Source organism: Mauremys mutica, chromosome 10 (genome assembly GCF_020497125.1).
Source record: "Mauremys mutica isolate MM-2020 ecotype Southern chromosome 10, ASM2049712v1, whole genome shotgun sequence".
In the NCBI taxonomy this organism is placed as follows: domain Eukaryota; kingdom Metazoa; phylum Chordata; order Testudines; family Geoemydidae; genus Mauremys; species Mauremys mutica.
In genome coordinates, this window is record NC_059081.1 from 69,018,418 (window position 1) to 69,034,805 (window position 16,388).

Consider the following 16,388-nt stretch of genomic DNA (forward strand, 5'->3'; position numbering starts at 1 on the left):
AAACCCTGCAGTTTCCACAGATATCATTTTAATATTTAAATAGAAACCAACCGACTTCTCCCTGGATGACTTCTTTGTAGATTTTCTGCTCTCCCCGCTGTAGTTGGAGCTCTAGAGTATGTCATTAAAGAACAAGAACATCATTTATCAGAGATGCTGGCACAAGTCAAAAGAGCAATGTTTCCTTTTGTCAAACAGTTCAGCAAGATTGGCAATACTTAAACTATTTAGACAACAAAAAATGTCCTTGTCCATGTTGTCTTTGTTGCAATTTCAGCTAATTGCTGCAAATTTAAGGCAGGTATAATGTACACAGCTACAATTTATTGCAACTATATCTTCAATTTTATATTTTTTCCATTTGAGACTTGCTGCTTATCTCCACATAGCTTGTTGTCTTAAGTTCTGATCACTGTATGCCTCCTTATGCATATAATGGGTGTGGCTACATGAAGTCTACTACACTTACTCACTTCATTCTCTATGCTCCACATGTAACAGCTGAATACACAAAAAGTGTAAAGGCTACAGGAAAAAATAGTTTACAATGGGGAATTAAAACTAATGCTGGCTTCGGAAAAATGCTTAAGTATATGCTCAACTTTGTATGTAAGTAGCCCCATTGAACACTACAGGGTTACTCACATGCTTGGAGTTAAGCATGTACTTAAATGCTTTGCTTAATTGGATCTTAAAGCAGTTTTATGGTCTCCTTGTATATGCAAGGCTTTTAGTTTGCATGATGTTTATTGAATCCCATTTCTTTAAAGAGAAGCAAATTCTAGTGGTCTGGAGATCAACTTGCTACAGCATCATTGTTGGCCTTCATGGTGGTAAACACAAGATAAGGAAAAACCATGAAGGGAATAATTTACAGAATACTATATTAAAGGGGAATCTGGACAAAGATTCCATATTAATGGTCTAGAGCAGGGATCTCAAACTCAAATCACCACATGAGGACTAGTACATTGGCCTGAGGGCTGCATCAATGACATCTTTTCATACAAAGATATGAAAGCCCCCCTCCCCTCTATCCCTGGCCCCACCCCAACTCCATCCCCTCCTGGCCCCTATTCCAACTCCTTCCCCAAATCCCCGCCCTGCCTCTTCTCTGCCTCCTCCCCGCTCCCTCCTGGAAAGCGCTGGCGGCAGGAAGTGCCTGGAGGTAGGCAGAGGAGCAGGGACATGGCGTGCTGGGGGTGAGGAGAGCTTGGCGGGCTGCAGCAAATAACTCCACAGGTTGCACGTTTGAGACCCCTGGTCTAGAGAACTTGTTCTGGAACTGCAATCCACTGAACACAAGTGATCCATACATGGACCATGTAGCTTAATGATGAAATTAATTTTTTCTGACTTAATTGTGCAACCGTACTGTTTAACATAGTTTTTCTACTTTTAATAAACAGTAGCATATTCACATGGCTATAATGTAGCTATGGTGATGCACAGAATGGACTTGCATCTCAAATGGTCCCTTGCAAGACTTCATCGTTTATGAAGAATCAGTAGAGGACGTTAGGCTTCTTAAATCCCTGAAAATTGCATTTTCCAACCTCTTTTATGGCTGTCCTCGTGCTTCCTTCAACCTCAGCTCTGTAAACCTTCTGTAAAAGTGTACCTTCTGCACGTTGGACATGACTCCACCATTATAGTCATCTTGTTCTTGGCTGATACAAGACTGCAACTTGCTGGGATCATCTAAGTATATCCTCATTTTTGAGGGAATAAAACCAAGGGATGTTAAGCATACACTAACTTTTGACACTGAAGAGTGTTTAGTTCTCTCCTCAGCTGTTTTTAATGGCTATGTTTCTGCTCCATCTAACAGGGTTATCACCATCACATTGAATCACACCTTGTATCTTAGTTGTCGCACTGTGTGTGTGAAACAACATTTACAAATACTTTAGTAATACTGTTTGATATGTAGTTTACAACTCTATGGAAAGTTCCAACATTTGCTTGTATGCAAAACTGTTGTCTTATGGTTGTATTTATAACAAATTAACTAATCTTTCTATGTTAGTCTTGGGGTTTTAAAAATGTTTACATTGGGGGAACTTATAAAAATGAATTGATTGTACAGATTCAATTAGATATTTCATGCCCATATTCCAATTGCAAGCAAATCTCTATAAAGGATGCATGATCCAATCCAAGCTAGATTTCCACTGTCAAAATATTTTTCTCCATAACTTGACTTTTTTTTTAAACCCAATTAGTTTCCAAAGAACTATATTCTGGCCCCCAAATCCTACTTGAATTTTCCCAGGCCCAGTCTTTTTCCTTCCCAATTGTGGCCTCTTAGAATCATAAAACCATAGAAGATTAGGGTTGGAAGAGACCTCAGGAGATCATCTAGTCCAACTCCTTGCTCAAAGCAGGACCAACCCCAACTAAATCATCCCAGCCAAGGCTTTGTCAAGCCAGGCCTTAAAAACCTCTGAGGATGGAGATTCCACCACCTCCCTAGGTAACCCATTCCAGTGCTTCACTACCCTCCTAGTGAAATAGCTTTTCCCTAATATCCAACCTAAACCTCCCTCACAGCAACTTGCGACCATTGCTCCTTGTTCTGTTAACTACCACCACTGAGAACAGCCTAGCTCCATCCTCTTTGGAACCCCCCTTCCGGTAGTTAAAGGCTGCTATCAAATCCCCCCTCACTTCTCGTCTGCAGACTAAATAAGTCCAGTTCCCTCAGCCAATCCTCATAAGTCATGTGCCCCAGCCCCCTAATCATTTTATTTGCCCTCCACTGGACTCTCTCCAATTTGTCCACATCCTTTCTGTAGTGGGGGGCCCAAAAATGGATGCAATACTCCAGATGTGGCCTCACCAGGGCCGAATAGAGGGGAATAATCACTTCCCCCAAACTGCTGGCAATGCTCCTACTAATGCAGCCCAATATGCCGTTAGCCTTCTTGGCAACAAGGGCACACTGTTGACTCATATCCAGCTTCTTGTCCACTGTAATCCTCAGGTCCTTTTCTGTAGAAGTACCACTTAGCTAGCTGGTCCCCAGCCTGTAGCAGTACATGGGATTCTTCCATCCAGGACTCTGCACTTTTCCTTGTTGAACCTCAGATTTCTTTTGGCCCAATCCTCCAATTTGTCTAGGCCACTCTGGACCCTATCCCTACCCTCCAGTGTATCTACTCCCCTCCCCAGCTTAGTATCATCTGTGATCTTGCCGAGGATGCAATCCATCCCATCATCCAGATCATTAAGATGTTCAACAAAACCAGCCCCTGGATTGACCCCTGATACCGGCTGCCAACTAGACATCAAGCTGTTGATCGCTACCCATTGAGCCTGATGATCTAGCCAGCTTTCTATCCACCTTGTAGTCTATTCATCCAATCCATACTTCTTTAACTTGCTGGGAAGAATACTGTGGGAGACCGAATCAAAAGCTTTGCTAAAGTCAAAGTGTATCACACATCCACCGCTTTCCCCATAATCCACAGAGCCAGTTATCTCATCACAGAAAGCAATCAGGTTGGTCAGGCATGACTTGCTCTTGGTGAATCTTGTGGTTTACTTTGTTTTGTTTTTTATGGATTTGGTCGTGCGGCTGCAGAGGAGCAGATGCCTAGTGAACTGCTCCAGTTTTAATATGGAAGTCAGGGAGGAAATGCTTTCCAAAGCAGGGACCAAAAGAAGAGAATCTGCTATTTTGCTTTAGGAAAAGCCCTCAGTAAAGGTGACAGTTAATTTCTGGAAAAGCTTCCTGTTAATTCCATGAACTTGAATGACAGATTTCTTAGAAATTTTCTACTAACCCTGCTAGATTTTCTACTCTGGGATGATCCATACATGTCTTCATCATAACCATTGGTCTGTTATGAGAGAAAAATGAGAGGAAAAAAAACTTAAATGAAACCCAAACAAGTCTCAGGGAAAGTCATCATTTATGCAGAGCTAAGACATAGATGGTGCTTTTTCCACAAGTACACCAGGGACAGTGACTGTGGCTCCCCAGGGATCATTATGACTTCAGACAGCTCATAGAACACTTGACAGTTCTATCTGCCAGCAATACCTGTAACCCAGCGAAAGATGTCCCTGTTTTCACCTCAATTTTTTGTAAAAACAGTACAGCAGCAGAATGTATTTAAAGCCTCAGTCTTTTCAGACTCCTTGGGAAGTGAAAAGGGATGATTTCACTTCACTCTACTGAAGGAAAAAGGAAAATAATTTTCTTGCTTACTTAAGCTCTTCATATCACATTGGTATTTAAGATTAAATACACTAATGTAGCTTTCTAAACACAAATTATACTGCATGTCTCTTGCATTTGGTTTCCCTCATTTTTATTTACATCATGCATCTATCCAGACATGACCATCTGCCATATCCCAGGATGCTACACAGCCCTTCAGATATTGAAAGATCAGAATCTGCCCCAAACCTCCTGGATTCACCTCTCTCTACGCTCAAACATCACATGTCTCAGCAATCTTCCCTCTTGACATGGATATGGTTCTCTCCAGGACCCAAACTTTAGTCCACTACGTCGTAGATCGCAGGGCTAGTCCTATTTTTAATATGCAGACACCATGAAATGTGTACTGTCATCTGCTAGCCAAGATCACGTTTGCTAATGGCCATTAAAATCACAGTCTCCCTGACAGTTCTACTACTTGAAAAGCATTATGAGGCCCTATTATAAAACCCAGAAAACTAACAATCCCTACAAATTTTTGCAGTAGTGTAGTCGTGTTGGTCACAGATGAGAGAAACAGAAGGTGGGTGAGGTAATATATTTTATTGGCCCTACTTCTGGTGGTTGAAGGTAGCTTTTGAGCTACAGAGCTCAAAAAGCCCAGACCCGAAGAGCTCTCTGTAGCTCAAAAGCTTGTACCTTCCACCAACGGAAGTCGGTCCAATAAAAGACGTTATGGTACCTCACCCACCTTGTCTCTCTCAATCCCTAAAATTGTTATTGAGGGGTTTTTACTTTTATTACAAATATCCTCTATGTCTTTTTAATGCATCACTAAAAGGAACATCAGACAAACCAATCTGAATCTGTTGTCAAACAAAATGCAACTGCATACTGACTGTAGACTTGTATGCCAAATTACAGACTGAAGCAAATTAAAATGATAAATCCCCTCAAAAACAGAATTGGTAATAAGAGCCTTTAATAAATCTATTCCAATATGCACCAGTGCCTAAACATTTGCATTCATCTAGCAGGATTACCAATGATTGAATTTCTAATCACAAACTACACATTTCAAACAGTCCCCTGGCAACATATATGTTGCATATTCTCTCCAATAAATGTATGTTAAAAAACTGAAAATGCTTCTTTCAAAGTACAATGAAATTTAACAAAATCAATAAGAAACTCACTTTTAATCAGACTATCTTCTATATGAGCACAGAAATAAAAATCCATTAATTAGCACACTAGTGCTGTTAATAGTTAATTGAATTTATACAGTACAGTGGACTAAGATACTACTATAGCAATTGGTGAGGCTATTTTATTTTTGAAGTCATCATGGATTTCCTAGAAAATGTGACCATTTGCTGTGAACAAAACCTTTGAAGTGTTCCAGCTTTCTGTTGGCCTTTCTACTTGTGTATGCACAGAGAAAAACCTGATTAACGTGGATGTGATTAGGGTCTTCATACTACACAGACTTATGCACATGCTTAACTTTAGACTGCATTATGAGAGATTAACAATATCCTGTAAATTTGTGAACAAACCTTATGGAATTACGATGAACTTTGTTGAATTAAATTAAACCTTACTGAATTAAGGTTAATACCTTGGGGTATGCTGTACTAAAAATGCAATTGTGTACATGTTGTGGCACTGTATGTACTCTCTCTAGTAGGGACAGGGATGCTAATGAATTTCTTCTTTTATCAACCTTAGAAGCCATCCCCCTGGGGAGGTGCGCATGTACTAGTTCAAACTGGATTTCCCAGGGACCAACAGAGCAAGAAACGATTTTTGGATAAATAGCCTGGTTTTAAAGTGATCTAGGACCTTCTTCCTGATGCAGCAAATGGACAGGATCTCTGGTACATGGAGGGTCACAATACTTAGGGAAGGATTGGAAGGACTTGGCCTACTGAGGCCTCATAAGACCACATGCCTGTTCTGATCTGAAGCTGTAATAACTTGTAACCACGACTCCCCTAGAGTTAGGGTGACCAGGTGTCCTGATTTTATAGGGACAGTCCCGATGTATAAGACAAAGTCCTATATAGGCACCTATTACCCCCCCATACTCTGTCCCAATTTTTCACACTTGCTATCTGGTCACCCTACCTAGAGTGGAGGGTTGAAGGACTGCTCCTGCCAGAATCCATGTTAGGGTTGGGACTCTGGTAAGCTTATAAACATCCGTGTAAAGTTCTTCTGTTTTTAAAATATTTTCTCTGTAGTGCTTTTACTTTAAGAATAAAGTAGGCTTGCTTAGAAAGAACTGTATGGTTATTTATATTGTAGCAGTCACTCTTATCTGTCTCTGAAGAGACAGCAAACAGGTCTGTTTAGGCACCCTGGGAAATACACAGTGAAGGCAGGGAACTCAGCAGCCTGTGAATACCCTGATCAGAAAGGAGAGACATACAGCTCTCCACCCAGAAAGGCAACAGCTGGGGAGCTGAAACATGAGAGTCGGTGCTCTTGCTGAACCACTGAGGGGAAATGCAGGGACAGTTGCACTGAACTGTCGCATTCATCATGAGAGTTACTATGAACAAAGTTGTGGCAGACAGACAAAATGAGTAAATATTTGTCACATTTCCACCTCCAGGGTATTTACTGTATTATTTGGCAACATATTTTGTACTAAATGCAATATTCCAATTGATGACAAAAGAAAGCCTACATGTACGTGCTCTATAGAAGTTACATAAAGATTGATTTTGCAATAACCTTCTCTAGGGAAAAAACAGGTGATTGAAATGTCTTTGGCATGAAATCAATGCAGCAAGAAAAGCAGTCCCTAGTTTGGTGCAGGCATTTACATCTGATAACCTCCTCCCCAGTTTGCAAACATTGCTTAAATTACACTTAAAAGTTTCCCATTACATTAAGCAAAACCAAGTCTGCATTCCTACCTGGAAGCAATCAAACTCTATTTTCCTTAGTTAAAGTTTCAGAAGTCAGTTCTGTGGATGTTTATGGGGGAGACTGTTTTTTTAAACACAGACTATACTCTGAGTTTTGAAAATTTTCCAGTGTAAAGCTCCAATGTGTTTAAAAAACAGCCTGTAAAAATTGTTTTACTTAATGAAGCAGTCCTAGGACTCTTAAAGCATTGTTCAATTATTAGCTACTTACATGTGCTTGTTAAATTGAATGTTGACCCATTACATTTACTGGTTTGCTACTTTGAATGACATTCTCCCTCCTCCTGCCTCATGGAAAAAAATACCACCTTAGTTACAGTCACACTAGCTGCTACCATCTTTTCCTACATCTTTCTACTGACTAATGTAATATATGAAGACTCAAAGTATCTTGAAAAAAATCCTCTTCTCAGTACTACTGTATAATCATTTGAGCTGAACTGCATTTTGTAATAAGCAACATACCTAGTGCCTTTTATGCACCCACAACCACAAAGAGCTACAATATATTCTTGGCATTAGGTTGATTTCTCAGTATAAACGAAAACTATTTGGCCCAATCTGGCCATAATCCGATGGCCAACATTTTTGCAAGTTCTCTCCAGCCCCATCATAACCCTCTCAGAGGAAAACAATCTCTATATACATACTGCTTTGGAGTTCTTCTTTTTGGTACTCTCATTCTCTAATCCAGCCTGTAGTAAGAGTAAGAATACCCGGTGAAAACATCAATGAATTCTTGTATTTCTATCTTCCCCCTGTCCTACATGCAAAAACCAAGTCTTGTACAAATCTACAGAGCATGATTCAATGTACACACTCAGTGAGGATATAGAAAACAGAATCACACCAGATTCAATTTGCTAGTTTATAATTTTAAATGATTAAAGAATGATAACCATGCAGTTAACATTAATAGCTGCAGTTAAAACTATTCATGCCTGCTGGATTAAATCAATGAATAAAGCCCTCTGCCATATATACGTACTACATCAATATATCCATGCAAAAACTTAGCATAGTAAGTGTTAGAACTGTATCTGAATATAGGACACTGACCAAGGAAATAGAATATGTTGGGTGAACAAATTCTTAATTTGAAATAGGGGTAGGGAATGCAGAAAAGGAGAGAAAACCACAGCCTTCAATGAAATTGGCTGCAAGAGCTTGTTTTCAAGTTCTGATGTGGAGGCCTGAAGCACCGATTCACAACAGCCAGCTAGAGGGAGGTAGAAATGACCCTCAGTTCAAATAAAGAACTGCTCTTCATTCAGCAACTTTAAAAAAAGATCATCTTGTACTTTGCATTTTGTGGAGGCACAGCAAGACCCTATCCTCTGTCACAATAGACTCACAAGGGAGTAGTATTAACATTGTCGTGTGATCTAAACCCAGATTTAAGGATCCCAGTCTTATGGTCCTTTTTTTATTTTTTTGCAATGAGTATATATACACACATACTATAACTATGAATGTTGATTTTACCTTCACAAGCAAAGATAAGGCTATTCAGACATGGTATATACTGTACTGCAGATTTATTCATTGTCTGTTTCCCAGAACAGATCTACTTGAAATGAGTTATGTAAAATAAAAGGTGCTTGAAATACACAAGAAATTAAAGTTGAATGTACTATTCAACTCTAATAGGTAACAGCTTTTCTACCTAGATTTTAGTGATTTCCAAGACAGCGCTTTGTACAATGGGGAAAATGTCCAAGAGGTCTTTCTGGGGGAATTCTGCACCACTGCACAAGTGCAGAATTCATGTCCCCCACGATAGCTTTGCTTCCCTGCAGAAAAATGACTCTGACAGATAAGAAAAGGGAAGCTGCAAGAGCAGTCACGCACCACTCCTTAGCTGCACAGTACATTGTTTCAGGCACCCAGAACAGTCAGCAGAGAGGTAAATCACAGCAGGGTTGGGGACACCCCAGCCAGTGACTCCTACCCTGAGCCGGGATCAGATGCTAGTCCCTGTTGGGTTGGAGGCAGGAGAAGATGTACAAGAAGTAGCTGGGGCTGTGTCAGACCTACCCTCAGAAACCTCTCTTAGCTGTAGGAAATTCAGCATCCTCCCTTGCTTCCTGCCCCCATCACTCCTCAGCTGTGGGGGAGGGATCATTGTACAGGGAACTGCTCCCCATCCTCCCAACCCCCATGCATCCTAACCTCCCATACCCAGACACCCCTGCCGAGCCTCACCCCACCCAGAACCCCCCTCACCCTCCATACCCAAACCCCATCTCCTTGAACCTCAACCCCTGCATCTGAAGCCCCCTGCACTCTGGCCTCCTGCCTCAGAACCCCGACCCTTGCACCCAGACCACTCCCACTGAACTCCCTGCACTCAAGCCCCCACCCTGAGCCCTCACATCCAGACCCCAACGCCACTGACTCCCAACTAGCTGCACCCAGACCCCCAAGCCCCACTCCCCCAGCACCCAGACCTCCTTGCTGAGGCCCCCACACTCAGACTCCTCCACTGAGCCCCAACCACTTTCACCTGGAAGCCCCTGCATAGTCCCATTGCCCCTGCACCTGGAACACCTCCAATGAATCTCTGTGCATCCAGATCTCCCCACATCTAGACCCCGCACTGAGCTGCCTGCACCCAGATTGTCCCACACAGAATCCTCTCATCCCACACTTGAATCCCCCCCCCAAATACTGAGCCCCTCCACACTTGGATCCTGTCTGGTTCAGCCTGCCCACCCACACCTGGAGCAATGGGGCAGGGCCCCAGAGTGTTTCTGGGGCAGGCCCAGGCCTTGTGCTGTGTCAGGGTTGGGTGCAGCCTCACCACTGACTCCATCCCCCGGGAGTGGGAAGGCTCCCACCTTCATGCAGCCAGTGGCCTGTGCTCTGCCCTGCCATGCTGGAGACTCTGAATTTATTTGTTGACAAATAAAACTTGCAGAATTTTAAAATATTGTGTGCAGAATTTTTAGGTGCAGAATGCCCTCAGGAATAAAGAGGAAAAAAGTTCGCTGTTCACGTCTCAATTAAACACACATTTTGAAAATAGTGAGATTTGTATTTGTGAAGGTTACCACACAGAGCACTGGAGAACGAAACCATCTCTCCTCCGAGCAGGTACAATGTAAGTAGTGGCAATGCATGAGTCTCCACGCAGCCCTGAAGGGATAACACTTTAGGTGGGAGTTAATTAATTCTCCATGATTGTTACTCAATCCTTTGCCTTGCTGAGTCTGACAAATGTCACAATGCTAAGTGAAGCAGTGGGATGTCTCTCATTCCTTGCAGTCAGGTATCCACATCAGAGACCATAACACTGCCATCATGATCATTTGCCTTTTTGGGTCTCCTTCTCTACTATTGACCAGATATAGCAATAGGAGTTAGAAATTGTGGGGGGAAAAAATACTGTCACACACTGCAACTTCAAACCATTCTCACCACTGGATAGGCGCTGGCATACTCCAAGTCAGACTGTCAAGAGCATGAGAGGAAACAAAAACTATCAGAATACAAAAAACCCAAAGATGGCAATCAGGAAGACATAGGTACTGAGGTGTAAAAGTTTAAAATTCCTTGGTTTTGAGCAATGACAACACCAGTTCGGAAGTCAGGAACTTCAGCAACCGTCAACCAGAGTAACGAGAGAAACAGAGACAAGTCCTTGTACACTTCATCACTATTACGCAATAACAACAATATTTCACCTTGTGGGATCTTGGATGTGGGACTTGGCCCATTGTGAAATTATTAGGGAAAACTGAAGAGAATTTGCAGTGGAAGAAGACTGAAACCAGGGTCGTATGTCTTAAAAAACCAGAAGATGATATTCTAAGTTTTTCTGCAACAAAAATCACTTAAGGGTAAAGCAAGCCTATTGGGCTTCCAGAATGATAAGGTAGAATCCTTGGGCAGTTTTCATCAGTCTCAGAACAAGCCACAGTAAAACATTCTTAGAGAAAATTCCAGGCAAAAACTCTCTGAGAAAGAAACTGCTGATTTGGAGGGCTGGGAGGTTTCACATGGTAATAATTTTTCTGACATTGCTCCACTGTTTGGAAGCTTCCTGTCCAAAAGAGAAAGAACCAACCCTTCAAGAGAAAATCTGTCAACTCTACCCATCTTGTATGGCGTTCCATGAGTGCTCATACAGATATTTCAAGGAACTTTCACAGGAAGCAAAACAGCTTCTTTTCACGAGAAATTCAAAAAACCATTTAACACCAAATCCAAATATGAAGATTTCTATAACAAGTAAACTTTGAAACAGAAGGTTTTCAAACAAATTCCACCTTTACTTACTGACAAAGACCAGAGTTCTGATTTCTCTGTGACTCTAAGCTAGTTTTACAAACTCTTAAATAGAGATAAGGTATAGTTTCCTTGTTTCTAAAGTGTTCTTTATGTTAACTAGGCTTAGCAAAAGAAGCAGAGAACCCTGAACTCAGATCCTAGGAGCCCAGGTTTTCGTTTCACTTTTATACATACATAAAAAAGCCAGACCAAAGACCCCTGAAAGAAGTCAACAGAAGCATAACTAAATGTCTACACAGACCACTTAAAGCATATTCACAATGCTGTCTTGTTAAGCAATTGTGAGCCATATATCAATGCTAAGAACAGAATTAGTTGTATTTTCTTTCAATGTGAATAAAATGATCTGCATTAAACCAAGTCTATTAAGGGACAGACTTTGGTTCAGACTAATGAGCTAATACAGGGGTAGGCCACCTATCGCATGAGTGCCGAACGCAGCATGCGAGCTGATTTTCAGTGCCACTCGCACTGCCCGGGTCCTGGCCACCAGTACAGGGCGCTCTGCATTTTAATTTAATTTTAAATGAAGCTTCCTAAACATTTTAAAAACCTTATTTACTTTACATACAACAATAGCTTAGTTCTATATTACAGACTTATAGAAAGAGACCTTCTAAAAACGTTAAAATGTATTACTGGCACGTGAAACCTTAAATTAGAGTGACTAAATGAAGACTCCGCACAGCACTTCTGAAAGGTTGCTGACCCCTGAGCTAATATATCTACCTCCTGCTTCCCTTGGCCTGAAGTCACAATTGCCCCTGGGTCAGGGCAGGAAATCTCAAGGGTTTCTCATTCTTCAAGTCTTAAAATGTAGGGGTCAAACCTCCCTCAGTGTGTGCAAAACTCAAATATTTGGATTTATGATCATTCATTGAGGAAGGCTCCCCTTTTAACAGTAATACAGGAAATTAGGTGCAATATATTAGGGATATTATGGCATGAAGTTTCTTCCACAAGACTCCATTAGACAAAGTTTTCTATTAAACAAGGACATTGCTCACAAACTTAACTAGTAAATATTTATGAGCTAGATCTTCAGCTGCTGCTAGTCACTGACTTCAGCGGCTACACCAATTTGCACCAGATAAAGATCTGGGTCTTCAAACTGAAAGACTGTATGGTTAGTAGCAAGGGAATACTGCTGGATATTAGGGATGCTTATTTACACTCCAGAGAGATTAGAAATCAGACATATCTTATGGGTGAGGAAATGCAGCCTGTTTAGTGAAATGTAAATTTTAATTACCAATGGCCATCAGAATAAAGTAAATTAAAGGTCTAATAGGGACCCTTATTCATGAGGATTTTGCAGAGGATATTTCATTAATTTCCTTGCAGGCCATGAAAATACACATAGTCAGGACTGGATAAGCAGTTTAATTGAAAATTGCCCAGAACAAACTAAACTGAAACCTCAGGTGCTCTAGGAATGAAAGCATTTTTTCCTAAGTCAGTTCCATGAACAATTTTATTAAAGTTTAATTCAACTAAAATCTAAAAAAATCCATTTTAATGTTCATATTTCTTAACCTTCTCATCATTGAGGAAAACCCATCATTACTGCTTTCTTGTTAGCGAAATAAAGAATGCAAGGTCACAAAGGTATCAAGCACATTCTAGTTATACTGTTTGGGCAATTAAATTAATCCCCAATTCCAGGAGGTGGGAATGTTACAGTGAAACCAATGTCATATAATGAATAGTATATAGATGCCACACAAAAAGGAAATGAGACACTTAGCATACAAGATATACTGTATGTCCACCAGATGATGGAAATTTAATTAACACTCATTCAATTTGTTTCCCCAGTTGTAGAATTTTAGGTCTTTTACATATAAATATAAATCTATTTAAGGGAAAATAAGACCATTCCATTCAACAGTTCCTCTGGGGATATTTCTCCAGGAAAAATAATTATTAACTCTTAGTTGGCTAGTTAATTACAAGATCTTCCAAGAGCTGCATGAAACCTCCGTGCAAATGGTAAAAGCTAGTATTAAGAATGTGGATCATTCTTTAAAATATATAATCTTAATTTGTCTGAGGTGAATAATCTATATCAGGGGTTCTCAACTTTTTTTCCCTGAGGCTCCCCCCCCCAACATGCTATAAAAACTCCACAGCCCCCCATACCACAACTGTTTTTTTCCTCGTGTAAAGGGGTAAGAACCAGGGCAATTGCCTGGGACCCTACATCATAAGTTGCTCAGGCTTTGGCTTCAGCCCGGGTGGTGGGGATTGGGGCCCCAGGCAGCAGTCCTGTGTGACAGGGCTTCAGCTTTCTGTGCTTGGCCCTAGCAAGTCTAACGACAGCCATGCTTGGCAGACCCTCTGAAATTTGCTCAGGGGCCTCCAGGCCCCTGGTTAAGAACCACTGATCTATATCATCTTAAAGAGGTAAACTCATGCTATCATCAACTGCATTAAGACTCTGTCTGCATTAGAAAACAATTATTCTTAATGGAACCAGAAGAACAGAACGGGTTTAGGCACAAATGATTCTATGTGCCCACTCTAGCCATGCTAATTCATGTTTCAAACTGTGGCAATATTGCCCTATGTCAGTACCAGGACTCCTCTAGACTATTTCAATTGCAATAGCCTCTAAGTACTCATTCCACAGGCTCCAGAATTTTAAGCGTTTTCAAAAGACAATCAGTGCACCATGGGACGGTAGCAGGACTGTCTCAACCATGTGCACTATGATGAAAGTTAATTGGGTCCACACTGGAATTAAAATGGTGCACACTGGAATGGTACAGAGTGAAGCACTTTGATGTACCTACATATATACTGGTTGAACCTATTTTGTACGTGACAAAGTGTTTTTCAGATGTACTAGGAAGATGTTACTGTTCTTAAATGGTGAATTTATCTCATATAGATTACACCTAAGTGGCTGTGAGCTCCTGTGCTCACTACACAGGCACAAGTGATCCTTCTGTAGTGCCCAGTCTCATTTCTGGGAGGAGACAGGCTCCAAACATCTCAATAAGGCCAGCTTTGAGGAAGAAGTCACCTGGATCTCCAAGCTATTTAAAAAGACCAGCTAAAAACAGTGTTAATACTGATTCACAGTAACACTGAACTGATGTGCTTTCCATCAGCTGATTTACATTTAGTTCCTAACCGAGTGAATGCTGCATCATTTCTCAGACTGCTCCATATGGTCACTAACACTGGAACAGCTTAAAAAGATCCATGCAAGAGGAAATTCTGTAGACCCACATCTTGATTAAATACCTCCCCCGGTGATTAGTGGAGAGAGTATTCAGCAGAAAAAAAATCTCTACGGAATGCTATTCTTTACTTCTATTCATATTTACAATTGAATGTCTATGAAACTGACACACCTATACAGTTCTCCTTGGATGAAGGAACTGTTGGCTTCAATGTAAGCCTCAAGTATAAGGTTACAATGTAGGAAAACTGGGAGGTTTGGGAAACAAGAAATTATCAGGGTGCAGAGGAACTTGTTGCAAGATGTGGGAGAACAACAACATCAATAAAAAAATTCATGCACTTAATTGTACAAGTTACTAACCCTCAGGCTTCCACGGCTACCCACTGACATGCGCTCATCTTCATCTGAAGCCTATTGAAGAGAAAGTGTAGGAGACAAGAAACAATTAAAAGAAAACAGATAACAAGCAATGAAACAAGAAATGATAGAATCAATGAAACAGAAGCTAGAGGGAGGAAAAGATTTGGTGCTAAACACCTTAAAAAAAGGCTTACCCAGTACATATGTTTCATTTATATTAGATGACAAACATGAGAGTAAATAGAACAGAGCCACATCAGACATTGTATTGCCTGAAAATGGTCCAAAGGAAGTTCTAAAGCATTCCCCTACAGGCTGAACAGGTTAGGAGCTTGTACAACTCCTCTTTGTGCCATGCCTAGGTCATGCAAAACAAACAGGTTAATTGTTCTCTTGTGCAAAAGAGTTGGATTTTAATTTGCAAAAACTCCCCAGAATTCTTTGCAGAGAGGCATGAAGTATTGGCCCAAATTAACAGTAAATACATTTGTTTTTAAAAGATACACTGCCAGTGTGCTGGAAGTGACGTATGTAAATATGTATGAAGAAGGCACAAAAGAAAATACTAACCGAGGCATTTCTTCTGGATCTACGAGAATAACGCTCACTGTCTTCCTATCAAAGCAGCAGAGAAAATAAGAGTGAAATGTTGAAAGCACAGAAATAGTAAAACAAAGCCTTCAGTAAGAAAAAATGAAACCTCAGCAGGGTTGAGAAGGAAGCTGGATTTAGCAAGGTTTAATCTGATAATGACAGATGATGCACTACTGTAACTGAGGGAAAGAATTAGAGCTTTCTATTTCCCTACACCTGTCATCCTTCCTTCATCCCAGGCCATTCTTCACTACTATATATTTCTAAAATACAATGGCAAGTTATAGGCATTGTTTTCTTTATTTGTACCTAGTGTAGTTGTGGCCATGTTGGTCCCAGGATATGAGAGTGACATTGTAGGTGAGGTAATATTTTAGTTGAACCAACTTCTGTTGGTGAAAGAGACAAGTATACGTGTCAACTTTCTAATGTGCTGGCAGTTGCTCCCCTCCAGCTCTGTCCCAGGCCCCAATCTCTACTCTATCCCTTCCCCAAGGCCCCGCCCCATCCACGCCCTGCCTCTTTCTGCCGCCACCCCCTTAGCGTCCTGCCTTCCACGGCAGGCGAGAGGCACTGGGAGGGAGGGGGAGGCGCTGATCAGCGGGGCCACCAGCCAGTGGGAGACACTGGAGGGAGAGGAGGCACTGACAGGGGGGTTGCTGGTGGATGCGCTGCACTCACCTTCTACCACCCCCCATGGGTGCTCCACACCTGTAGCACCCATGGAGTCGGTGCCTATGGAGACAAGCTTCTGAGCTCCCCGGGGACCCTAAGAAGAGCTCAAAAGCTTGTCTCATTCACCAACAGAAGTTTCTGCTTGTGGCTCTTATTAGTACCT

General features: G+C 41.3%; 1 protein-coding gene across 17 annotated transcripts in view; it reads right to left on the minus strand.

The window, feature by feature from the left end:
• Positions 1 to 16,388, minus strand: part of LRRFIP1 (LRR binding FLII interacting protein 1) — a 183,047-nt gene that overhangs the window by 59,804 nt on the left and 106,855 nt on the right. For 8 of the 17 annotated variants that reach the window (XM_045032208.1, XM_045032206.1, XM_045032205.1 and 5 more), the window contains 2 exons: positions 15,527 to 15,571; positions 14,957 to 15,007 (listed from right to left, as the gene is read on the minus strand). The exons of 6 other annotated variants lie outside the window; for them this stretch is intronic. In XM_045032208.1, the coding sequence (XP_044888143.1) occupies positions 14,957 to 15,007; positions 15,527 to 15,571 (96 nt within the window). Of the gene's footprint in view, positions 1 to 3,788; positions 3,846 to 14,956; positions 15,008 to 15,526; positions 15,572 to 16,388 lie in introns of all 17 variants that reach the window. 3 more of the 17 variants (XM_045032200.1, XM_045032201.1, XM_045032212.1) reach the window with 2 other exon arrangements.